The following is a 26,499-nucleotide window of genomic DNA, read 5'->3' as shown; positions in this document are numbered from 1 at the left end:
AATACCGGCGTACGTCACTCCCAGTCAAATGAGCTGCACTCGCCTCCAAATATGGCTGGAGTGCTGCGTATGAGGTGTAGCTGCCTGGCTGGGAGTAGCGGGAGCCTTGCGGCGGCCCCATCCCTGGGCAGCTCTGCTCGCTGGCTTTCTGCTGATTGAAGCCCAGTGGGCTGCTTGCACAACGTAGCGTGACGTAGAGCCGCTTTCCGAACAACATGTCTGTTTACTTCCAGTTAGCACCTGTCAATTGCTGGCCTCACGTCTGTTGTTATGTGCTCACCTGTTTCCATCATTTCTTTGTTTTGTTTCAGTCTTTTATTTACATATTCTTCTTTCAGCTTCTTTAGGTTTAGGGCCAGATTAATAATTAACAATTAATACATGACCAGTGCAATATAAACCTCTGTTCAGCTCACATGCTTTTTGTATGAAAGCTCATTTGTTCCAGGTAAGAAACAATGTTTTTTTTTTTTTTATCCTTCTTTGTTTCTGGTTCAAATTGTGTTTCATCAGCTTGACTTATTTTTGACTTTCTTAGCTCTAAAAATTAGAGCTTTTTTTTTTTTTAACTTATTTTTTAATTATTACTCAAGCAGAAAGTTTTATTTTGAAATAATAAGTCATTGGCTTTAGGAAATATAACAATATTTCCATAATGAGCCAGAAATTGAAGAATATAAGTCATGATTTTGAATTTCTGTTTTTTGTTTTTGGCTAAAATATCTTAGCATTTGTTTTTGTATATAGTATGTAAATCTCTTTTAGTCATTTCAGTTGTTTAACCGCAACGTTAGGTATCTCAGCTCAGTGTAGCACCACCGTTAGCCCGGCTAACAGATTATCCATTGTTCTTTTGATGCTTCGGTGTGAATTGCCATAGTTGTTTTATTGGGTTGTTGATTTTTACTGTCTTACAAAAGTGTTGAAGGGCTTTGCATGTCTCTGTCTTCCATTGTGAGGGTGAGCAGCTTAAAGATTCACCAACATTGTTCCATTAGCTCTACAGTACTTATAAACACTGACTGACAAATTTCAGTCATTTGATCAAGTCTTCTTGGCTTTAGTTTCAGTTTTGTTGTGCCTGGACAGTTTCAAACAAAGAAAGGTTGGTGATGATCAAAGAAGTACAAAATAAAACTGACCTCAAAACTTGTGGCCAATTAGTTTAGCTAGCTTGACTGGCTAACATCACTATGTAAATGAAGACAAGAATATCAAAGCCTAAAAATGGTCAAATCTAACAAATAATGTGTACAAATTGAACTGAAATGTAACAAAAAAGTGATGTGAGGCAATAGTTACAGATGCAGCAGTAACAAGTACTAACCGGAAGTAACCAACATGTGGTTGGGAAAGAGCAATGTATGCCACGCTACATTGTGCAAGCAGTCCACATGGTGAGCAAACTCCAACAATTGAAGTCAGATGGACAAATAAAAAATCAGATGGACAAAGTGAAGTCCTCATTATTGCATTATGCGACCTCATGCATGAAACAAGCCATTTAGCCACTGAGGGTTGGTCCAATGCCAAACTGTGGCAGGCAATCATTGGTGAAGTCCTCCACAGCCTGATTCTCACAAGACTACAACTTTTCAACCTGTCTTCCCTGACCCTACATACTGTTCCTGTTAATGTAGTTGCTGGCCATAACATTTCCATATGCTGAACAGGTAAATGCATGCGAAACTGGCTGCGGGGAGGGCTTTCAATGTTACTTCCTCAGACATTATGTTTCATGGACTAAAATGGAATAATGAGATCCTTCAACATCTTGTACTTGACCCTTTAATGAAATAACTCCATGTTAGAAGGATTGGATCCTTTGAGTGAAGCTGTTCTGGAGATTAAAAGGTTTGTGCTCCACATATTTCACCAGGAATAGAATCTGTTTGATAAGCAGAATGTTTTGAATAACAATGGCTTGGATCCTGCAGTTGGAATCGAGAGTTATTATTCTTTGCCTGAAATATGATTAGGTGAAATCTACTCCATATCCCTTGCTGAATAAGAGAAAATATTTGCTGGACTGTTGGCAAGCTTCGGGACTAGTTCCACTCACGCAGGATCAAAGGAATTACATCATTTTTCCGGATCAGCAGAATACACATATGCCCTCACAGCTATGCTTTTAGCAACTGATACGAACACATTCATAGCCTTATGACTTCCATTTACTCAAGGGATTTGGAATGAAGACATTTCCCTCTTTAGTTTCAACCACAACAGGTTATAAATTGAGTCTTATTCTGCTTTTAAACGTGATCCATGATATCAGACATCCCTTACTCATAAAATCAGTCAAGACATGTTTGGTGTCTTAAGTTTGCTTCTTAAGTTTTACACTGGCTTTACAAGACCAATGTAGCTAGTAAGTACTGGAAGCTTATACCTCACCAATTAACATATGCAGACTGTATGCCTCATCACAGAATATGTGGTCAATCAGTTGTTAAGTAATCTTAAATAGCCATGCAGCTCTAGAACAAACTTCAGACACTGAACAGGTTTGGGCTGGTCCACTTAAAGGTAAGGGTAAAATATGATTTTTACCAAATTAGTGCTTTATGCATCTCCCAGGTCCACCTGATGTGGAGCAGGTGTGTGAGCCGAGTGTTCGTACCTGGAGCCCCCACAACAGCGTGGATATGGGCCTCGTACCCCCACCTTGCCCCCTGCAGGGTTGTATGCTACAGCTAGAGTTTACCTACCCGGTTGTACCTGAATCCCTCACCGTCTGGGTCACCTTCTGTTCCCCCGAGGAAACTGCACTGCCCGCCATCCACAACATCATGTTGCTGACTGTAAGCGGCCAAAACCTCTCCCTGGGTCCTAGCAATGTTTTCTGTGACACGCCACTGACCCTCAAGCTGGACGCAAAGGAGAAGGTGTACGGAGTGCAGTTCTTCACCATGGAGCAGCACCTGGAGATCGATGCCACCTTGCTTGCATCCAAGCCAGACTGCCCGCTGTGCCAGAGCTGCGAGCCACTGCGTTACCGGCTATTACGTCAACCTCTGTTCACTTACAGTCCGAAGGGCATTGACCTCAGTGATGCAACACGCAGATATGTGGACAGGTAAGTTGTCTTTCATTAAATTCTGCATGGTATGAATGATGTTTTTGTCTTTGCATTCATTAACTCTTAACTGCAATGGACCATATGTGGATGCCTGCTTCGTGACTCTCATTATTAGATAACTTACAGATTGGTTTCATAGTGGTCACTCAATGATCAGATTAACTCCCTAAAATGGCCAGGAGCTTCCAGTGGGTCTAAACTTACATTGCACACTTCCATAAATTAAGAATAACTCAGTTTGCATTGTAGTCCATGTAGTTACTGAATAATGAGCCTTAAGATGTAATAAATCTGCCACTTTAACCCCTTAACATCCCAAGCTTACTACATACTAAGGCTTGTTATTCAGTAAATACAGGGATTTCAATGCAAACTGGTTCTACCATTCTTGGGTTATAGAAGTGTGTAATAAAACTTTGGCCCGCCGGCGGCGACTTAAGGGTTAAGGGGTTAACTGTATTTGAATAAAGGTTTGATATCACTGTGTTACAAGCCAGTCTAACCGTGCTCTCAAAAGCACTAGCTTGCAGGAAGCAGCACGTAGGCCAACAAATGAAAGCAATATCCAAGTTCTCAGCATTGCTCTGTAAACATGGGAAGTATTTATCATGAAAACCTTTACAAGAACTTTATGAAATGTAATTATTACATATCAGTATATTGAAATTTACAACATGTTTTAAATGATGTTGCCTTGCAGTGCTTTCCTAGGTCTTGCTACCTTTGCCTAGAGCTGTCTTTTGTTTCTGGATTCATTTTTTTCTCAGGAGTGTTAGATGTAAACTTTGGAGTTAGGGTCTGCAGTGTTGACTGCTTCAAGATGTTTGTGGTAATTGGCTGTTACGAAAACCTCTGTATTCAGGCTCGCCTTTATTGCCAAAAAATGGAATTCAGTGTGGAATTTTATTGACTTTGGAATATTTCTTTCATCTGGTGAATTGACAACTGAATGAAAACAACATAATTCAATCAAAATTAGACAGCGAAAGTCTGGATGGTGGGCACTGATATCCCATCCTCAAGCTGCTTCATCTTGTTCATGGTCAACGTTGCAGTAGAGCCAAAGGCAGCAGAAGGAAAAATGCAGTTGCTGGCTATGTTAACTCCAGAGCCTGGCACCAAAAGGGCAGTTAGCAAGGCCTGCCATTTTAAGGATGTTCTAGTTTCAGCCAGATACCATGGGTTTGGGCTGTCTTCTTAGGCTGAAAGTCTTCTCCACTTAAGGCCAGGGTCTGGGTCTCAACTGGACCTTGTAGTTCTTGTTTTGATCTCATTCACGCAGAAAAGGCCTTGAGGACTGGATCCAGTGGAAACAAGACCCGGTTCAAACTTGAATCCTGATCCATAGTAGAAATGAATGGGATTTCCACTCTGGTCAAGGCTCTAATACTGGCCACTTGAGGACTAAAGGAGTTTGTGAAATTAAAGGTTTAGCTTACCACCCACTGGTCTGGGTTATTATATTAAAATATAGGAGTGCTAGATGGCCAATACTGCTTTTACTTCACATGTCTTAAAGTGAGGATCATGACCTACAGCATTCATCAGCTTTCTTCAAACTTTATTGTGGTGTGTAACACGAGAGAGTTATTTTTTATGTGTGGCCGTTATCCCTAATGAATAGCTTTGCACCACATTTAGATGGTGAGTGGATATCAGTTTTTATTGAGACCAGCCAGTTGGATAACATGCACTTTTGTTCTGACCTGAATCGGGAAATCACAGAGGACTGTGCAAGACCACAAGGATGAAAAACCTCATAATCTAAACCACTGACAATCAATTTTTCTCTGTCCACACTGTGTGTCCTACAGTAAGTGTGATCAATATATCATCTCTGATTCCCGCAACAAATTTATTCCTTGATAAAATAAAACATCTTGTTCCTCAATTCCCATACACACATGTATCTATGACACCACATGACCCCTTTATTTGATTGAACTACTTGCTATTTATCCAAAAGAAGAGGCTTTGATGCACTGACCTCCTATGTAAAGAACATTTCAGCTCTGGTAAAAACCCAGATTTGATGCTTGAGGACAGGGGAGCAAATCAATGAGAGGGAGATTGACCCATGCGTTGTTTGACCCCAGCCTTCAGAAACCTCCGTCCTACCCACTAATCCTCTCTCTGACCTGCCCCTCACTGCTGTCTTGCCTTCAAAGGCCACCATTGCTTGAGCTGACAGGACCTCCCAGCCAGGCAGAGGCCAAGACAACTGGCAAACCCATCTGCCCATGGCCCCTCATTCCAAAGAGCCTTGTCCTCAATTGACTTCCTCTGCCACCATGCTTATGCCAATTCTTGCAATTTTTAGGCTTTAAGATGAAGACACTCATTCATTCCCACTCATCACCACTTTTCTCTTTGAGATTTATTTCTTAGGTGTATTGCTTATGGTGTGGACATTAAAAATGTATTGCTTTATCTATGTTATTGAGTAGGTGTGACATTTGTTGCAAAAGCAAATTGGAATTGATAAAGCCAGTGTAATCCACCCTCTTTGGCGAACTAGGAGACATGCAAAAGTCCTAGACAACAACCGAGCCATATAGACACGTCTGTGAATGTGGTGTCCATCAGCTGTCTAGAGAACAACCTGGTCAAAAAGTCAGTGCCAAAACAAATGTACAGTGGGGAAACCAAACATCCTTCATTTCTTGCCTCTATGACCTTAAAGGGAAGGGGTTAATCCACACTTGATGGTGAAACCTGGCAGCTTTGATCTCAGATCTGGGACTGAGGATATTGAAGTAGACACACAGTGCCCTTGGTGCTTTGCCTAGGGTCAGCCTGCGAGATTTGTACATAACGGGGAAGAGAATGGAAGTTTGGAGACCTCATCCCTGCTGGGCAGGTCAGAGACTGGCTCAGAGCCAACATCGAACAGGTCACTCGATAATCCTGCAGTGTTGCGTAAAATGAGGTGATTCCAACATTTACCCAAGTCTGTGAAAGTGCTGTGGAAACATATTACTATTCATTTCTAACAGGTCATTTACTCAGATTGTGACAGTATGTATTATGGCCGTTTGGTGTGTTTGTAGCAGTGAAGGACTTTGACCTATGGGGCTCCAAAAACCTTGTTGACCCCTATCCTTGGCTATTCTTTGATACACCAGCCCTGACAAAAAGCCTTTATGTATCTTCACCTTATTCTCTGAAGAGGCGGCCTGTAGGGCCCGGCCTTGCATAATCTCCCTAATACAAACCACATTTCCAGGGCGGCAGATGTGGATGGCCGCAGTGTCTGGGCTGTCTCAAGCTGCCTGGTTGCAGCATCAAGCTCTCCTCCTTCCTTTCTAGGAACTGTCAAGTGGATTTCTCATGGAGCTCCCTTTGGCTATGGGCAAATGGATCCAGTATAGCGAGGATGAGAAGGGGGTTTGGGGTGGAGTGTATGGGAACGAATGGAGGGTGCTTGGCGGGAGAAGCGAGATGATGTCCTCCACCCTGTCGGTGGGCCCTGACCCATGTCTCTGAGCTACGTTAGCCAGACGTCATAGCCGACCACAGTAATCCTTGTTTACCAAAGACCCGGCAGGATAGACTGTGGAAACACTGGAGTTCCTCTCTTCTGTCACATTTCAGCCGTAAGGCTGAGTTGATCCCCTTCGCTGTCTTGCACTTGAAGTATTGGGCAACTGATGTATTGGGCAAACCTTTTCCTGTGATTTATCACTGTCGGTACGTGCAGAACCTTACGGTGCATCATGGACGACTGAAAAGTCAATGTGAAATGACGTGCATTTATTCACAACTAGGAAAAATCCATTCCTCTGCAAGTTTGGGGGCATATGCTGAACAATTTAACAGTGACCTGTTAACATTCTTTGAGATCTGGACTCTTCTGTCATTGAGGTGATTCTCTGTCGGAGCTTCAATTGTCCAGAATCCAGCCGGCAGTTATTGTTTTCTGTCCAAAAACGCCCTGAACCTTGACCGCAATGTCACTAAAAACAGTTACACTATTGTTTTCAGCCGAGAAGCCTCACTGGATGAAGTTACTCGAGTGGCTATCATTTCTGTTGTTGTCTTACTCATAAGTGCTGATGTACATCACTGTTTTTTTTTCCAGAACAGTATCAAATCTCCAAAAGTGATGGCCTTGAAAGTATTTCAGTTTATCAAGTACTATCAGATTATCAATCTAGCTCAAGTGTCTTTTATTTGTACTCTTCTAGAGAGCATTCTGTTACAGTTTTCAGGGTCAGGGTGGAATTAAGGGAAAACACAGCAGTACCCAGATGGTTTGCAAGCACCTGAGAAGATGTATATGAGAACATATGAACAAACAGGACTTTTAATTCCTCAGCTACCTTTACATTTCCACTGTGCTCATTGACTTTCAAACAATGTCAGGCATCTTTACATCTCTCACTCTCTCGTCTTGCTCTCTCCCCGGCTCTCTTTTTTCCCCCTTAACTCTTAAGCATCATAAGTGCTCCACTTACCCATGAGTCATAGGTGCAAACAGATTGTACCATTGCACTTAAAGCACTGCCAGCGTTTGAACGATGGGCTGTATGCGCAGTTCCGATGACACGTTACCTCATTTCATGCCGTGTCATCAACATATATTTATGCATTAAGTGCATTGGTGAGCCCATTGACTTGTCATTTAGAGCCTGTGAAATGGCTTAGCTTGAATGACATCATATGACACATCATCAAGTCCTCCAGCTCGAAACTGTTGAGTGTGCGATAGCACACCACCGCTAATAGAATACAGATGAATCTGTATGGTGTGGACATTGATCAGTAGATGAAGATGTCATGCTTGAAGCTTTTCATGCAGTCAGAGCTGTTGGGCACTGCTAGAGACAGCCAAATTGGATACTGTTGTTTAAAGTAATGAAATGTTCTTAAAATGAGATGACAGGCAGGAATACTTGCAGACATGGACGACATTTGAGACTTATCTCAGGGGGCAAGCCGTCTCAGTCAACTACATAGTAAGTATAAAACCTATATTTAGGAAATAACCTATGTTTATCAAAGTATGAACGATGTTCTACCTTAGTGAAGTGTAAGACAGCGCCCACCAGGCACGGCATAAATGCACTGACTGTTTTTTCCAAGTCCACGTTAATCGCCCATTTAATATTCAGCACTGCAATGTCAGCAATTTAAAGAGGTTTTCGTTTACTTGGCTACTATCTGGATTTGATGCTTCAAAAAGTGCAAACCTTTAATCGAAGGTGATTTCTTCTGATGGCATAGCATTAAAGAGAGACAGCTGCTCTTGTCTCCTGACAACAAACAAATACCAGGTCCAATTAAGTATGTGTTCTAGAGCCGATGTTGTCCAGTGCGTCTAGGCTTTCCACATAATTTTCCGGAAACCGATCATGGATTTCTTGAACGGTTTTGTCCAGTACACCAAAATACAATTCTTTGTAGTAACCCGTTAGCAGAGTCAGCATCTGATCCAGTCACTGATCAAATCAAGCCCTCGGGCATGTGTATTCACTGAACAGAAATCAACGGCAAGTAAGACTAGTTCTACGGAAGGCGACTGAAAAGTCAAGTAATTGTTAACGTTTCATGGTCGTTTGTTATTCATTGTGTCAACATTTTTACGGCTTTTTTTCCGTAGTTCCAGTGTTGTTTGCCATTGATTCCTGTTCAGTAAATTTGTGCACCCGAGGGCTTGATTTAAAGGGGAGCGTGAATTTGTGAGGTACATCAGTAGGAACTGAATAGTATGCAACACAGATCTCCCCTGCAGATGCTGTGGGCATCAGTAGTTGTTTCGAGTGCAAACACCCCCCCTCCAATGTCGCCCATTCTTGCAGACCACAGTTCACTTGAAAGTACAATCTGCTGATTCATACCTTCTGTAGAAACACCTTTTCTGTTGTAAAAATTACTTACTGGGCTGAACTTAGCAATAGTATCAATACTGAAAACTGTGGATGAACATGTGGTTGTCCTGCATCAAGAACAGGAGACAAATTTTACCATAAATTGGCAAATTAAATTTTAAAGTGCCATGAAATTCTGGATATTAAGGCACTCCTGCTCCTCCCTCGCTACACATACACATCCCTTTGCTAGCGCTTTTTTATTGGCTATTACTTATAACACTCATTCAGTTACATCGCTGACCATGTCACACTGTAGCATGTGTGAACATTTTCAGCCATAAAAATCAAATATGTCTGAAAATATCGGAAGACTTACCATCACACCAGAGCTCAATTGGAAGACTATATATTGACTCATTTCCCCTCTCACTCTACTGGATAATCTGCACCATCAATTTCTTTCAATTACATTCCCAACCTGGAAGTTTACTTCTGATTGTGAAAAGTGATCTGAAGAGGCATATCAGTGGTGAAATTGGGCTAAAAATGAGTTCATCCAGCTTACAGATTAGAAGACATAGGCACATTCACACTTTTAAGCCCAAAAAAAATAAAAAAAATACCTTGTCTACTTGTTCACTTTCATGTTTCTTGTCATTTTTCCTTTTCAGTTCCTTTATCAGTTCTCAAGTTTTCATAGTTTTTACATTATTTTCTCTTATATGCACTCATGCTCCTCCCTTTACTGCTTTTTTGAAGGTACTGTATGTTTGAAATTCTTTGCACTAATGCAGAACAACAGGGCAGGATGTTAAGGTAAGCCCTCTATCAGAGGGAGGCCCCATGGAAATCATGTCCATCTTGTAGTAGAAGTCTTTGTGACAAGCAAAGGAAGTTGAAGTGATTACATCTTCTAGGTGGCTCCTGAGCTACTACACCGCCATGCGATTGTCTCTCAGATTGCAAGGGATCTCTGGTGTTTGCAGAAGTATATCCTTCACAGTAGGGGGCTTCGGCATGTGCTGAGTGATCAACTGTCCTGAAAATCACCTAGCCTTTACACAATGAACAAGCATGACACCTTGTTTTTGCTTCACTCCCATATACATGCTGGTAGGTGAAAACTATGTGCAAGAAAGGACTTGTTAATGAATAAATCAGGGAAGCTAATTGAATGAAAAGATAAGCTTTTGAAAGAGTTTAAGGAAAACACAGAGACCTTTTTAGACTAAAATATCTATCTCAGTGGACTACTTTTTCATGCTAATTGTTATGCATAGATATTGGAATGTCAAACTCGGATCCTGGATGCTCAGGTACTGGATGGCACCATTGTACAACATTGTTCACCTTGCCTTTTTACAGGCCGTATTTTATGTCTTTTTCCCAATATGTTCAATTCAGCAAATAAACAGTAACTACGGATTAAAGTGTGTTCCTTGTAGAAGATGGGTTTACTTATTGTTGTTAAGTTACTGTAATATCATAATAATAATTACATTTTCCCATTTATTGATGAATAATGTAATATACTGGCCACTGATGTAGACTGTAAGTTATATTTACAGTTATAATTCTTGCTTCTATATTGGCTAGACCTGAATGAGACCTCGTTCCTGGTCACCCCTGTTAGTAGGCCAGCCATGCTAACCCATTGGAGGCTCTAGAGTGAGATCTTCTGGCTCTGATGCCAAGATCCCTGTGATGTTCAGCCTTCACGCTGGTCTCAGGCTTTCCCTATTAAATTCTTGCACGACAAAGGTGCTCTTCATGCTCCGAGGCCTGGGGCCTATTTCATATGCCAGTTATTGTCCCTGGCGGCACCATATCTGCACAGTTTCTCCTGACACTATTTGAAAAATCTGTTTTCTTTCCCTTTCTGCCCCCACCTTTTAACGACCATGTTCTTCCTTTTTCTTCTCTTCATCTGTCGAGTGCACTCTCTCATTTCTTTTTCCCCTCCAACGCTGGGGAGCTTTCATGTTGTCGGGCCCGAGAGCGCTTGTTGTTCTTGGCAGGTGACGTGAAGGAAAGCCTCATGTGAACCTCTGCTCTGGTATGAGGGCCAGTGTGAAAATCAGAAGAGGTTTGTGACACGCTGCACTCTCAGAGAGAGAGAGAGAGAGAGAGAGAGAGAGAGAGAGACAGACAGACTGGGGTCCTGATACTTGGCCAGGCTAGTGTAGTTCCAGAAAGTGACAGTCTGGTAAAGTGCATGCTGAGCTGTCACTGCTGCTTTCCTTTCAGGACCTCACATTTATGTCTGAGGCGCATGTGTGTGCGTCCCCAGTAGGGGTGGGCAAAATTAACTGAAGATCATATCACAATATTTTTCCACTATCTGGAGAATAACAACATAAAATTACATCTAAGCAATGATTATATTCCAAGTATATTTAACCTAGGCCTGTGCCTGTCAAGAGTCAACTGAGTTACTATCAGTTTGGTAGCACTTTACAGACTGGTAATAAGTGGGTAATGATGTGGTAATATCATGGTAATAAGTTGTACAAACCTAAAAATGATGGTAACTTCTTATTTGAAGTGGTCCTTTGTAAATAATTAATAAACTCTTAACTGATTATCAGTAACACATCAACAACATATCAGTGAAGTAGCAGCAGTGAAGCATCTGAATACAGTGAAGTAAATATCTTGTAGATGTTCTGTTGATACATTACTTACATTAAGTAGATGTTAATATGTTACTTTCATTACACAAAACCTAACCTTACCCAACTTTACCCAAAACCTAACCCTAACCTTAACCTCGACCCAAACCCCAACCCTAACCCTCATATGTTTTGACATGTTACTGAGAGTCTGTTGAGTGTTTGTTTCATCTAAAAAGGACCCCTCAAAATAGTGTCACCAAAATTACATGCTAACTTTCTAGTTGTCCAAGAAAAAGGCTCAGAAATTAGCTAACCATTTGCAACATGTTTATCTTTCTTTATCTTAACTTTTCCCAACATTACTTTAGATCATTTTTTTTTAGATTGTTTTTTAGATCAGTACAACTTGTTACCTTTATTATACCATTTTATGACCAACTTGTTACTGTTTCAAATCCTAACTTCATCACCATCATGACTTACATACCATCTTTCCCATACTTAAGGATGCTTTACAATCAGACGCTTTTCAAAAGTTACAAAATACATACTCCACAATAGATAAAACAACATAGAACACACACAGAAACTCCACAGTTCTGATGGCTGGGGGAGGATTCGATTGACCATGGAACAGCATCACTTAGCTAGCCCCGAATGGGTCCTTAGCACCGCCAGTCCATAGCTGCATTACCCAAACAGCCGGCCCAGTCAACCACATAGCTGCACGGTGGCATCATTTAACCAGCTGGCCCGAAAGGCCTTGTAGCTGTGGCATAGCACTGCTCATGCAGCCATACATCACCGGTCCGGGCAGCCCCAGAGCTGTAGTGCAGCATCACATATATATATATATATATATATATATCATATATAGTTGATCAGGTCTCCGGGCCAGGAAGCCAGGAAGCCTCATAGCTGCTATACAGTATCACTCAAGCAGCCGGTCCAGGCTGCATCATAGCTGTGATGTAGTGTCACCCAAAGAGCCTCTATCTCGGTGGATACGATGGCAAACATTTCAGCCAACAGGGAAACATTGAAACATAAACACAAATAATACAAAAGAAATTAAAAAATGACATAAAGTGGCAGCCAACTTGGTGCAACCACCATTCTTTTAACCTCTTACCAAGCCATGGGACCTCTGATAGGCCCAAAGAAAAGCTACCTTATTTTGCATTGGAGTCCCTGTAATTACTGAATCATAAGCCTAAGTATGAAATAAAACTGGCATTTAAAAAACATTTAAAAAAAACAAAACAAAACATCGCTCTTTTATTGATTCTTTACATGCAAACCATAACAACACTATAGTATTCTCATAAGTGAATGTAACTGAACTTTTAAATGTTTAGAGAGATGTGAAATCCTACATTAATACCTCAGAAATTGTACCTAATATTGATTATATAGTTCTTGGAATGTTGCTGTTGAAGTGCACTGGTTGAACATGGTGGAGGGGGGAGGGTGACACTGTGTGCTGTAGTGGCAGGTCGATATCATGCATGTGCAAAAAGCTGATTATGTTACGGTGCACATACGATGGAGGACACCCTCAGAGCACAGCGTCAGGTTTCAGACATCTACCAACATGGCTTCAGATCTCGGGAAAAAGACTGTGATGTCTCAACTTTCATACAACTGGACATCAGGTGGAGTGGTTTTGGACAAAAAGGCCTTGAAACTAAAGTTTGTGTTTCATTCGGAATTATTTGATTAATTACAATTGTGTGGTAAAAGATGACAATATGTTACAACCACCACCAAAAAGTGTCTTTATTATATTCTTATTACTATTATTTATTATATAAGAGTAATAAGAATTTGACAAGCTTCAACATACACTGATCAGGCATAACATTATGACCACCTCCTTGTTTCTATGCTCATTGTCCATTTTAGCTCCACTTACTATATAGGTGCACTTTGTAGTTCTACAGTTACAAACTGTAGTCCATCTGTTTCTCTGCATACTTTGTTACCCCCTTTTACCCTGTTCTTCAGTGGTCAGGACCCCCATGGACCCTCACAGAGCAGGTACTATTTGGGTGGTGGATCATTCTCAGCACTGCAGTAACACTGATGTGGTGTTGGTGTGTTAGTGTGTGTTGTGCTGGTATGAGTGGATCAGACACAGCAGTGCTGCTGCAGTTTTTAAACACCTCTCTGACTTTACATCTACAAGGTGGACTGACAAGGTAGGAGTGTCTAATAGAGTGGACAGTGTTTAAAAACTCCAGCAGCACTGCTGTTTCTGATCCACTTGTACCAGCACAACACACACTAACACACCACCACGTCGTGTTACTGCAGTGCTGAGAATGATCCACCACCCAAATGGTACCTGCTCTGTGAGGGTCCATGGGGGTCCTGAGCACTGAAGAACAGGGTAAAAGGGGGCTAAAAAAGTATACAGAGAAACAGATGGACTACAGTCTGTAACTGTAGAACTACAAAGTGCACCTATATAGTAAGTGTATCTGATAAAATGGACAATTAGCGTAGAAACAAGGAGGTGGTCATAATGTTATGCCTGATCAGTATCACTGTGTTCTCCTGTGCTCGCAACTCAGTGTTACGAACCATCACAATGGCAAAAAACACCCCCCAGTTTAACTCACTATATGCAGTTTCACTAAATAATTACTTATGTTTAACTAATTTTTGGTTGGTTTAACATGAGTTTCTCATGTTAAACCACAGTACCTTGCATAATGTAATGTTATGTGGATTTTGTCCAGTAGGGCGCAACACGAGTGAAGAAACCATAGTAATAACCTGGCAATACTGTAAAAAGTTGCATATTTATTTTGTATGTTAGGCTTTTTATTGGGTATAAAGTCATTCAAATTCATGTTTAATGTGTCTCTCCCCTATTGGGCTTATCACAATGTCCACATCATGGTACATAACTGGCACCTCCCACAGCTAGTACCCACTGTGGGATGAGCGAGTGACAGAAAGAGGTGGAGAGAGAGAGAGAGAGAGAGAGTTGGCACTCAGGCTTTGTGTTGCTTTGCCTGTTCTTGTTGCTGACAGTGTCAGGTCTCCCCAGACTTTTGTCTTCCAAAGCCTACACTCGTTCAATTAAACGCGCCACTTGAGAAGATGGTTTGAGTTTGCTCGGGCCCTGCCAAGAGCCGGGAACAGTTTGTAATATGCGCTGGAACTGCCAGAGCTGCACTCCGTTTTGTCGCGTTAATCAAGGCTGGAGCTGTTTCACAGGGCATTTAGCAGATTTTATAGCACAATTCCGTTCTCATCTTTGACAAGATGTGGATATTTTTCATGCTCAGATGTGTCATGTTAATTGTATCGGAGAAACAGTGTGTGCTCGAGCAGCCAAATGTCTGGATCAACTTGACTCAGGCTGTGTTGTCTCCCTCTTTGTCTTGGTTAAGGAGAACTGCATGCTCCTCATGATTTAACAGTGGACCTAATTGACTCAATGAAAGTAACTAAACAGCGTGCTGTATATGTTACAGAAAACAGAGAAAGATGCAATCATTTTTATGATTTTGTTAGGGCCAATTTCCCAGACCCAGAGCAAACCTAAGCCTAGACTGAAGAGAATTTTCAGCGGTGCTTCACCATTGGCAACGCAGGCTAGTCTCAATCATTGTCCAGAAAACCAGAGATTTATGATACTGATAGAAAGCCTAGCAACACATTATTAAAAGTAGATAATTTACATTATAACCAGGTTAACTGACTTGTCTTATATACAGGCTAACTGAATTAGCCCATATATATATATATATATATATATATATATATATATATATATATATATGTGTGTGTGTGTGTGTGTGTGTGTGTTTGTATACCTGTGCAGATTAGAAAATCGGAATCATTGGTCCCGCTCCCGCCCGCAACCGAAACTTTTTTGTCCCGCTCCCGCCTCCGCAGTTTTGTCAAAGTGAACTGACATCCGATTACTGACATGTTGTTGATTCACACATACATTATGTTCTGCTGAAGTAACATGGCAGTCATGGTCATCAGGTTCATTCTAAGTAACTTTACTAAACACCATTAATTCCCAGTAAACACAAAGCAGCAATTAAACCACAGTACAGTTATTTTCAGTGTTTTGCTGGGTAGCTGTGGCCGTCAGACTGAAGGCTCTGCCATCTCTGTAAGCTACAAGAACTTGCGTGTGCTTCACAACTCTTTAGAATGACTTCATTTATTTAGGCTATTCATTCATTTGCAATATTTCTCTTCATGTGTGCTTCGGCCTGTTCCTGCCTGTTGTTGGCTGGTTCCCTGCCCGGTCCTGTGTGCAACACTAAAAAACTCGTCCTGCGCCACAAGATATTGTTGAAGATCCTGCGGGTCCTGCAGGAATTCGTGGAAGTGCAGACCTCTAGTACAGACTATGTAACACTAAGTTTCCTCATATTTGTGAGTAAGCCAAGGACATGTTGTTAAGGAAGTAACTGAGAAGTAAGTTTGTATGCTAACTAGGTTAGCTACTCTAACTGATATTAGATCTAAAGTAACACAATAGCACGCCATCCACTTAAGACAAAAGATCTCATGTAGAAAATGATGAATCCTCATGAGCAGCCAACATCGCACCAGTTAGCTTTAGTGTTAGAGTTTACTCATCTGAAGAGGCAGCCTCTATCACTTATCTGATACAAAAGCTTACTGATTTACCTGAATTATAAAACATCTTCAAATGGGTACCACTGTAAGCTGCTATAACCAGTACTGCCACTTAAAAAATTAAGGCTGCAGCCTTACGTCACTACCACCCCAAGTGTTTTGTTGTTGTTGTTGTTGCTTTTCCCCTTCCTCATGGTTAACAGAATATCCAGTAATTAACTCTAAGACTGACATTGCATGGTGAAACTATCATGCAACTTTAGTTGTTTGAAACCTACTTGAAACTAAAATGCACTTGGGCTGAAACTCACTTGAAACTCAGCCACAACCACTGTTTTTCCCTGGTGAAGTGGACAAAAGCTGATTTACTGGGCAGTTGAGATCTTGATCCTGATCGGTGTTATGCAAGGTTAGTAGTTTTTCAATTTGCCCATTACCTGAGCCATGTCAACATGAGTTTCTCAAAGCTGTTTTCTTTTTAACCAGCTGGCTTAACTAGCCTGCTAACGCTAACACCTGTATGAATGGCTACTTGTGTCATTGTTTGTTCTTTCTTTTTAGGGTGCTGTTATCGTGATCTATGTACCTGTTTATTTTCCCCCATCTTGATGCAAATTAGATCCAAAGGATAGAAATTGTTACAGAAAAAGAGACCAAAATGCTTCTCTGACAGGATGACATAAAGCACAAGCATAATGGCTATGTAACAAAGTTAAATGTGAAATATGTTGTAAAAAGCCGTAGATAGTTGGATATAGACAGATATGCGGATATGAACAGTGTATCAAAAAATATGAGCTGCAAAAATTATATTAAGGAGTCTGGCAGTACACGTCCCAGAGAAAACCTGCAAATTGACACTAAAAGTATGTTTTTTTCAATGATGGTAAAAATCTGTAAAATTACAGTTGTTTGATTTCTCAGACATACTTTAGCATTTTATCATAATTATAATGGTAACAATTATTAAAACTGAACTCCTGAACTTCTGAAGAAAATACAAAGTTGCTATGGTGTTAGGTGGTTGCTGTGGTATCCCAGGTGGTTGCTAGGGTGTTGCTAGGTGGTTGCAATGGTATCCAGGGTGGTTGCTAGAGTGTTGCCAGGTGGTTGCTAGGGTGTTGCTAGGTGGCTGCTAGAATATTGCTAGGTGTTTGCTACGGCATCCCAGGTGGTTGCTAGGTGGTTGCTATGGTATCCCAGGTTGTTGCTAGGGTGTTGCTAGGAGGTTGCTAGAGTCTTGCTAGGTGGTTGCCAGGAGTCAGAACCAACTTGACGGCTCTTAATAATAATATGTTTTCTGGTTACCCTCACAGAGGAAGCTACTGGTAAGCTATACTGAAGGCCCAGCACCATGTTGCTAGGTGGTTACTAGGGTGTTGTTAGGTGATTGCTATGGTATCCCAGGTGGTTGCTAGAGTGTTGCAAGGTGGTTGTTTGTGTATGGCTAGGTGTTTGCTATGGCATCCCAGGTAGTTGCTAAGGTGTTGCTAGGTGGTTGTTATGGTACCCCATGTTACTAATGGACTTGTATCAATATGACATGAATTGGGTGCACAAACTGTTGCACTCCATTCATTCTTAATTAAAAAAAATACCATTTAATGATAATTTTATAATAATTGTACATGCACATACATGCATGTACCTCATTTTGAGAATTTAAGTGTGAAGTTGTTTTAAGGGGATAAAAAAAAAATAAAAGACATGGAACACTTTGTTCAAAAAAAGGGAAAAGGTTTCCTGCAATAAATCTTTTGACACATTCACACACACAAGTCCCTATTTTTGTGTGTATGTGTGTGTTTGTGCAGGTATATGTGTGTGCTCATTTCTTGTGAATTCTTGTTCTGGGTGTGTGTGTGTGTGTGTGTGTGTGTGTGTGTGTGTGTGTTTTCTCCTCATTTCATTTTATGAGACTTTCACTGGTGTGCTGTTTTAGTTATTTTCTCCCCTTTGCTTGCGCTCTCAGCCCAGAATGGACACAAATAGCTGCATAAAACTCCCGCCCTCGTCATTCATCTTTAAGTGCTAATTTGAATGATTTGTTTAGCCTCTTATTAAATGTTACTGCTTCCCTGCCCATTAGACCAAGCACCTTATAACTCTGCTGACGGCAGCGCAAAAAACTTGGCCTCACGTGAACCTGCAGTGTTTGCAACAGCAGCCGCCAGTGCCCAAACGCTCCGGTAATTTGGCTGCGTCGTTTTGTTAATCAGTGGAGAAGGGCTTGTGTTTCCCCTGGGGAAGCCAGCCAACGCAAATGCAAATAATGAGGCCTTTGTATGTTTTTTTCCCCCCTCTCTTGTTCATTCTTTTATTACGAGCCGATGCGGACGCGTGTGTGTGTGTGCGTGCGGCTGCCTGCTTGTGTCATTTTATGGATGGGTAGACTGAGAGAGTAGTGGGCTGGTCAAGGCGGATGTGTATGTCAGTACGAGTAGCTTAGTGGGTGGCTGTGTTTGTGTGGATGTGTGTGGAGGGGATATTCATCAGGCTTAACATGCGGAAGGAGGAGCCATTCAGGAATTAATACTACTTGATGGTCTGTATATGACCTACTATTTAATCCCAGCATATGCCTCCATCAATATGTCTTTTCTATGTACACCACACTATGTTGGGCCTTCAGTGGAGTTTACTGGTAGCTTCCTCTGTGAGAGTAACCAGAAAACGTATTATTATTAAGAGCCGTTAAGTCAAGTCGACTCCTGGCAACCATTTGGTTAGTGTTTCTCAGAATATCCTGACTTCTGTTTGGATCTCGAGGCTTCTGTATAGTTTGCTCATGATTTTTCCGATTGTATCTATCTATCTTGTAGCTGTCGTCCTCTTCCTTTTTTAGGTTTACTTTTCCGAGCACAGTTGTCTTTTCAAATGAATTGGTTCTTCTCATAATGTGTCCAGAATGAGAGCTTCAGTTTGGCTATGTGGACTTCGATTGAGAGCTGAGGCTTGATCAAGGACCCATTTGTTTTCTTTTTCTTCCAAAGTACTGTCAAAAGTCTTCAAGCTCAAAGACACCAATATTTCTTGTTGTCTAGCTTTTGCATCCATAAAGACCTGCAGAAAAAAGACCACTGCCTGGACAGTTCTGATCTTTGTTTGGAGAGACAAATCATTACACTGAAGCAAAAGTTTGACTAAAAATCAAACTTAAGCACTTTTTTCCCCTTAGCTGCATAAATAACTGGTAAGCCAATACATGTTTGGTTCTTTTATTTACACTAGCTATGAGGGTAGCGCAGCTTGTAGCCATCAGGTTAGCATCATGCATACTACGTGTCTAAGTCATCCCACACTTTCCTTAAACTATGTTGAGTTGTTAGGTAAACTTAGACAGACCTCCTTTTGTGGTTTTTGACTCTGTAAGAATGACTAAAGTGGACATAAGTATGGACCAACTATACCTTTATTATTGTAGATATAGTCCATTATTACAGTGACAGACACCAGGTAAGGAAGTCTAATTGAGCTTACTGACCTAGTGATATACTTGTTAAATACATTAGCTCCATTGCTTATTACAGACTTCAGACACCAAACATGGTCTGGTCAACTACATTTGGAAAAGAATAACTGTAAATTCAATTGTTCACCGATCTATCTATTTCTTCAAGTTTGCTATGTTTATAGCCTTTCCATTTTTTAGGAATCCACTCCCAAAGTGTACCAGCTCCCCATGAAAAACCCACGCTTGCACGCACTGGTGTCGAGCTATGTGGCCTGGATGTTTTCTCTCCCAATGCGCGTCTTGTTTTTGGCCCGCACGCTGCAGATTGGGTTACCGGTTTGTGGGATCCTGGGCCGTAACCACACGCCAGCTATTTGTTTGTGTCTGAGTGTCCGCAGTGGGAGGCGGAAAGAGAGGTGCCTGGCCCCCCGCATCATCGCCATCCACCCCACCCCAACATCCCGAACCTTTGTTCGAGTCCCAACTCTTCCCAAGCGATCCCAACCAATATCGGTTACAATACCACACGACTGCAGGGGGTGTAAAAGAACACCACTCCAACATCTTGCTTTGTAAGGGCTCTGGTTGGAAGAATGTTATCCCAATCATATATACTAAGAGATAAATACTATGCAAGTTCCTTGATTAAGTAAGAGTAGAGCTACTATAGTAATAATTCCCTTAAACAGGTAAAATCGTAATAAAGAGGCCAGTCAATAAAAAGAAACAAAGTGGGCCTTGGGTACGCAACACGACTACAGGTCTTAACAGATTATAAAAAGACAGGGCATCTCACACTACCGACTGTTTTTGCAGATTTTTGGGGCGACTGAAATATTATCACACACTAAACGATAAGGGAACACACACTACTCAACTTTTAAGCTGCTGCTGAACCGAACAGAACTCACTGAACTCCCACAAACTCTCACAAACTCTTCCATTCTCCCATTACTAGGAGATGCAAGTAAACAAACATTGCACTGACACAGTAAAGAAGCAGCAGATAAACACGTTTAAGTGAGGATCATGGATTTAAAAAAATGATCAGTTTTTAATTTTTAGAGTTTTAAATGTACATAAACTCGATTGTGCTGGTGCCTTAAACTCAGCTCTCTAAAAAGCTTCGCTCCACATGTGAGAGACTTTTTTTTACCATTTTTCTTTGATTACTTGCTGTATTTTCTTCTTTTCTGCTCTCAGTTTTCATTGGCTGTTGCAGAAGTTCAGATTGAGTCGTTGATCAATTTATGCTGGATTACGTTCAAAGTTGGGTCGAAAGAATCAATCATGTTTGATAAACTTCGACTGGTCTAAATCACGACCGGGAGGCCAAAAATCTGAGTCGGCGCCCCTCACACACTACTTGATTCTCTCTCCAACTGTCGACTCCGACTGACCCAAAAATCTGCAAATTAAAGCCGACTAGCGCAGACCCGGCCCAGACTGAGAATCGGGGCTAAAATTGGGGTAATGTCATGCAGTGTAACCCCGATTTAGGTAATGTCTACCTTACAAAAAGATCCTATGCTGAAGGTTTCACTGGGTTTATTGGCTATCTGAGCTAGTTCACTATCTTAATTTTGAGTGTTAGCTTGTGTTAGCAAAATTAGCTAGCTAACAGGCACTCACACCCGAAAATACAATATAAACAACAGTTTAAGTTTTGGGAAAGAAGTGTCAGAACTTGTCATTTTAAAGTGACAAAATTAAACATAAAAGAAGACTGTAGCTACTTAGCTAACACTAGAAAACCAACAAGCAGATTGATCCTTAAGATGGAAGTTAAGTTTGATATTGCAAGTTGAATTTTCTGAAACACAAATCGAATACATGTACTGTGGTTAGGCTCCTAAGAGGTACAACAATATTGGCCCTATCACTGAGGCATAGCAAATTCAGTCTATGGTGATGCCACAGCTTCCACAGCCAAGATGCCCCATCACCCAGCATGACGCTTGCCACTGCGGACATGTATTAGTTGACATCACTGGCAGTAACCATGTTCCCCCAAGTGTATTGAGCTGTCCAATGACATTGCATTTAGCAGCAGTTCAGAAAGATACTGTGGTGCTTCATATGTCTTGTGCTAGCCTTCGCCCTCCCAGCTTGGTAGCATGATGACCAAGGGAGAGACCTAGATAGTGGGCATGAATTGGCCACAGCAAAAACTAACGAAGAAAATCTGGTTCCAAACAACCTAAACTCCCAACTGAAATCAGTTACTAGATTCTTCAACAAACAACTCCAATACAAAAAGCAAGTCTAAATCTTCCTTCAGCAAACGATGAACACAAGCCAGGAACAAAACGAGATAAATGGCACCTTGTACAAAACAATAATAAGCTTTGAACTCACTTTTTAACAAAGCACTTTTGACTATCAGTCTCCAGAACTGCTACTGAAGGTGACTGAGTTCAGAGTACAATGAACTTCCCCCATTTCATTCTTAATCACTATTACTGTAGCAGAATTGAAAGAGCCACAGTGCCTGCAGTATTAAGTGCAGAGCTTGGATCATTTCCCTACTCTCCCTCTGATGCATGCCGTTTTGTATCAGTGAGCATAACTGATTGCAGATAAGCTTCAAGAGGCCGATGCTGAAATACATATGCATGGCAACGGTAATGACTCATTGTAGTCCGCGAGTGATGGCTAGCAAAAGGAGGTCTAAACAGGAAAAGGTGGAATCTGTTGCTAATCAGCCAGCTAATTGCCTTGGGTTGCTTCGAATTATGAAGGTTTACTAGAAAGCTGACCTAAGATTAGAGAATTACAGGCTTGTCTAATTCAGGCCTGTAATGGGATTTTGAGATCATATTTTTTGAAAGAGGAAGGTAAAAAGCCCACCTGAAATCCAGCCAATTTTTTTTTTAATAAGGCTATGTGAGGCAGAGACATTTAAGTGTAGGTTTGGAGTGTAAATGAGAACTAGTGGTTATATGTGGACATTTAGGCTCAAACCCATTTCTTATTTTTACCCCTATAACTTGTTTTCGAATGTCACCTTGCCCCTTGGAACTGAAGAACAAGGGTAGTGGTTGAAATCTTCTCTACGAAATGGGACCCTCAAATAAAAAAGAGCATCACTTCATTAACAGCTACTAGTGCTGCTCTGTAGGCGACCCTGCCAGTCTGCAGTGACAGCAGAGGAGGGTAAAGTTCAGCTCATCACTGCTGGGCTTTAGTTACATTTAGGGCATCATATGACTTCAAAGAGGGACGATTATTTATTATCACCCACCATTAATTCTTCAGTGATATGAAGCTGAAGTCAGCTGTTCACCAGCTTCTTGGTCTAACTTTCCCATACCACCTTAAATGGTGCCAGAAATGCTGCACCATTTAAGGTGGGATGGGAAAATTAGCTAGCTACCTACCAAGCTATTATCATACTACTAGCGATTTTTTAAGCTTATTATGAAAAAATGACCATAATATATTGAAACGACATTAAGCTAAGATAATACAAAAGTTATCGTAATTTTTTTTAATGGATAAAATTCTTACATTTGTGGGTTTCTTTGTTTGCTTGTTCAGCCATCTTGCTGTTTTTTTTTCTCATAACACTCCGTTTGGAGTGTGCCTCTGAAAAACCTCAGTTTGGACAGCCATGTAGCCCTAACACTTCGCCCTATCTCAACAAAAATCGGGACACCCTACCCCTGACATGAACGTGCAAAAAGAAGGGGTTAGGGCTAAGTAGTAGGGACAAGAGGTGAAATGAGATTGGGCCTTTGAGTACATAGCTTTCCTTTGAGGGGTAACCAATGCAACCTTCTTGAAGACGGTCCAGGTTTGGGATTCTAGGAAGTGTTACAGCGCTGTGTATTTTTTGCATTGTTGTTTAGGAATGTGCAACGTGGGGTGGTGTACACGTACCAGGTCCAGACCCTGTCCAGATTGGGTGAGAGTGAACCGTCCCCTCCACTCACTCACCGTCTCGGAGCACCATACTGCGGAGATGGAATCATCCAGAGGTGTGTTCACAAGACTAATCTTCGTATTGACTGAGCGGACAGAAATGGTTACAGCAAAATTTTATGCTTAGACAAAGGCGACTATGGATCTTTAGGCCACACACAAGGAAGCAAATACGAAGTCTTTCAGAAATTCATGTGACTTTATTCTGCAATGCATTCTGATAACTGCAGCAAGAGGGCACAATAGGAGTTGCATCCCCCACATGCTCTGTTCATTTTCCTTTTTATGCAACAAGTAGGCCAGCACACTCAACATGTTTACTGCTGCTGTGGTGATTGAAATAATTGCAGGTAATTACAGAAAGAGGCATAACTGTCGCCCCCTAGAGTATGGAAGTTTATAACAGTCACAGTAACCTTGAGTATGTACAAATGGATGATACAATTGCTTGCTTGGAGGCCAGGATTACGTGTTTGCTTTACATACTTGCTAAGGGTATGGTTCTAGTCTTATGATATCACATGCCTTGAACAGGACATCTTGACCAATATAATGCTATGCTCACTTCCAGGTCTGAAGGTGAGCAGTGTGATGATATGAACTCCATGAATGGTGATGGCTGCTCCAGTCGATGCAAGAAAGAGCCTTTCTTCAACTGCATAGGTGAGTCCTTAAAGGCTTTAAAATCATCTGGCAGCTGTTTATATATCACTTTACAAGAGTTACATTTTTGTACTTCCAGTTCAAAAATGTCCGTCTGCTTAATATCTTTATAAAATCACAAACACGCTATGAAAATGAGTTATTTTCCCCAAGAAATCGTCGCAAGGCCCGTTGTTTGTCGCAAGCAGTGTGACATCCCTGTGAAGTCTGGAAGACATTTTATTCAAAAGAACAGGCCAACAAATTCAGAACGGATGCCTTGGCACCTAGTCCGGCTTTCTGCTTTATGCATAAACGAGGGCTTTCCGCTCTAGCTCCCCTTTTGTTTTGGCCTGAGGAAACTTATGTCACGTCAAGTCTGCGGTGCCCACATATGGAAAGGACCCCTTGGGAACATGATATTAACACGTTTTCAGCGCAAACATCACATGAAAAGAGTCGCACCAGGCGGGATCTGAAGCGGCGGCCTGTTTCAAGGTGTTTGCCTCGAGGACACTGCTAGCAGTTTCATTCCACAACAAGCGCGAACACTAGAAAAACTGTTAAGTAACTAAAATGGACTTGACCTTCTGTCTCTGGCCATATGTCACCTTTACGACAGTCTTACGTAGAGTCTCACAGACCACTTCTCCATGTTGTTGTGCACCTATCGGAACGTCTGTCAAAGCTGGGATGGCAGCAGGCAGATTTTTTCCACTGTCCGCCTACTTTTAGGGGAAGAAGTCACATCTGCGTGGCGGCTTGAAATATTTGTAGTTTTTGCATGGAAATTGGATGCAGAAATGGATAAATCATCTGTGTGTCTGTCTGTGTCTTTCTGACCATACGTCTGACGGCCTGACCAGGTGGATGGGTTTTTTTTAGACTCTTCAGCTTATCTTAACCCTTAGAAGTCAGCGGTAACAAAAGCATGTTTGCTATTTGCATTGACTTTTTTGCTTACTGGTATCTCATTGAAACAAATGGAGAAATTCAACTGAAAGTAGAGATGATAAACTTTCAAACGATGCTACAGTTGTGTTTGTAAGAAGAACAAGAGATATTTTACCATGATTTGAATTTGATCATACAATCTCAGAAATAAAGGTACTAAACTGTCACTGGGGCAGTCCTCCTCTCGGTACTCTCAAGGGTGCATCTCAGTACCTTTAGTCAGGGAACATAACTGTACCATAATCCATTGAAATTATATTTTCTAAGTTGTACTGACTCCACACACCCCGTCTCGTCTCCAGGCTTATTTTATTGTTCTGTTTTAAAAGATTAAGTTATGAAAAGATACAAATACAAACTTTTCACCTGGAAGAACTTATTTAAGGTGCACAATTGGACATTAAAACCACTGTTGTACCTCTGAGGGAACATTTTCATTGTTTATACCTTAATGAATGAAAAATGTTCCTGCACAGCATCTTTATTTCTAACAGTGTAGGATGGAGCACCAAAAACTGAATGACTTTGTTTATTTTGGAGCCATTTACTTGTGCAGAAACTTTGAAAATTCTGTAGAATTTACCTTTAAACTTGAGCATTGAATCATACTGAATCATAATTCAGTGCACTAAATGATTTCATTGATGTGCAAAGAGGAGATTGATGTGAGCTGAACGCAGATGACAGTTACAGTGCAGGCTTTTAGATACACAGCAGAGCTTGTGCTTCTGACACCTTCGTGCTTAAGAGAGGATGAGAGAGGTGGAGAAGGACCGTGTTGACCAGTATGTGTGAGTGTGTTTTCAGCGTAACTGCTATGAGCAGAGTGTGTGTGTGTGTGTGTGTGTGTGTGTGTGTGTGTGTGTGAGTGCCCCCTTCAGCAGCCCCTCGTTTCAACATCAGCAGAGCTAGGCTGAGGGGAGCACTGGAATTTGCGTAGAGGCCAACTTGGCACAGCCCATCTCCGTCCCCCTTACTGGAACCCCTGAGTCTGAGGGAGAGAGAGAGAGAGAGAGAGAGAGAGAGGGAAAGAGAGAGAAAAAGGGAGAGACAGAGAGGGAGAGAGTGAAAGATAGAGATAGAGCAAGAGAGAGAGAGAAAGAAAGAGAAAGAAAGATAGAGAGAGAGACTGAAAGAGGGGGGAGAGAAAGAGAGAGAAGAAAAGAGAGAAAAAGGGAGAGACAGAGAGGGAGAGAAAGAGAGGAAGAGAGCAAAAGAGAAAGAGAAAGAAAGAGAAGGAAAGGGAGAGAGAGAGACTGAAAGGGAGGGAGGAGAGAGGGAAAGAGAGAGATTGAAAGACGGAGAAAAAAGGAGAGACAGAGACGGAGAGAAAAAGAGAGTGAAAGAGAGAAAGAGACTACAAGAGAGAGAGCGAAAGAGAGAGAGAGAGAGAGACTG

The 26,499-nt window shown here is 41.4% G+C and overlaps 1 protein-coding gene across 2 annotated transcripts in view; it reads left to right on the top strand.

Moving 5' to 3' along the window:
• The window catches only part of pappaa (pregnancy-associated plasma protein A, pappalysin 1a), a 136,378-nt gene that overhangs the window by 41,850 nt on the left and 68,029 nt on the right, over positions 1 to 26,499 (top strand). For both annotated transcript variants that reach the window (XM_036580669.1, XM_036580668.1), the window contains exons 8-10: positions 2,581 to 3,079; positions 23,433 to 23,561; positions 24,077 to 24,168. In XM_036580669.1, coding sequence (XP_036436562.1) covers positions 2,581 to 3,079; positions 23,433 to 23,561; positions 24,077 to 24,168 — 720 coding nt within the window. The remainder of the gene's footprint in view (positions 1 to 2,580; positions 3,080 to 23,432; positions 23,562 to 24,076; positions 24,169 to 26,499) is intronic.

The sequence above is a fragment of the Colossoma macropomum genome, unplaced genomic scaffold (assembly GCF_904425465.1).
Source record: "Colossoma macropomum unplaced genomic scaffold, Colossoma_macropomum, whole genome shotgun sequence".
Lineage (NCBI taxonomy): Eukaryota > Metazoa > Chordata > Actinopteri > Characiformes > Serrasalmidae > Colossoma > Colossoma macropomum.
This window is presented reverse-complemented; position numbering and strand designations above follow the sequence as displayed.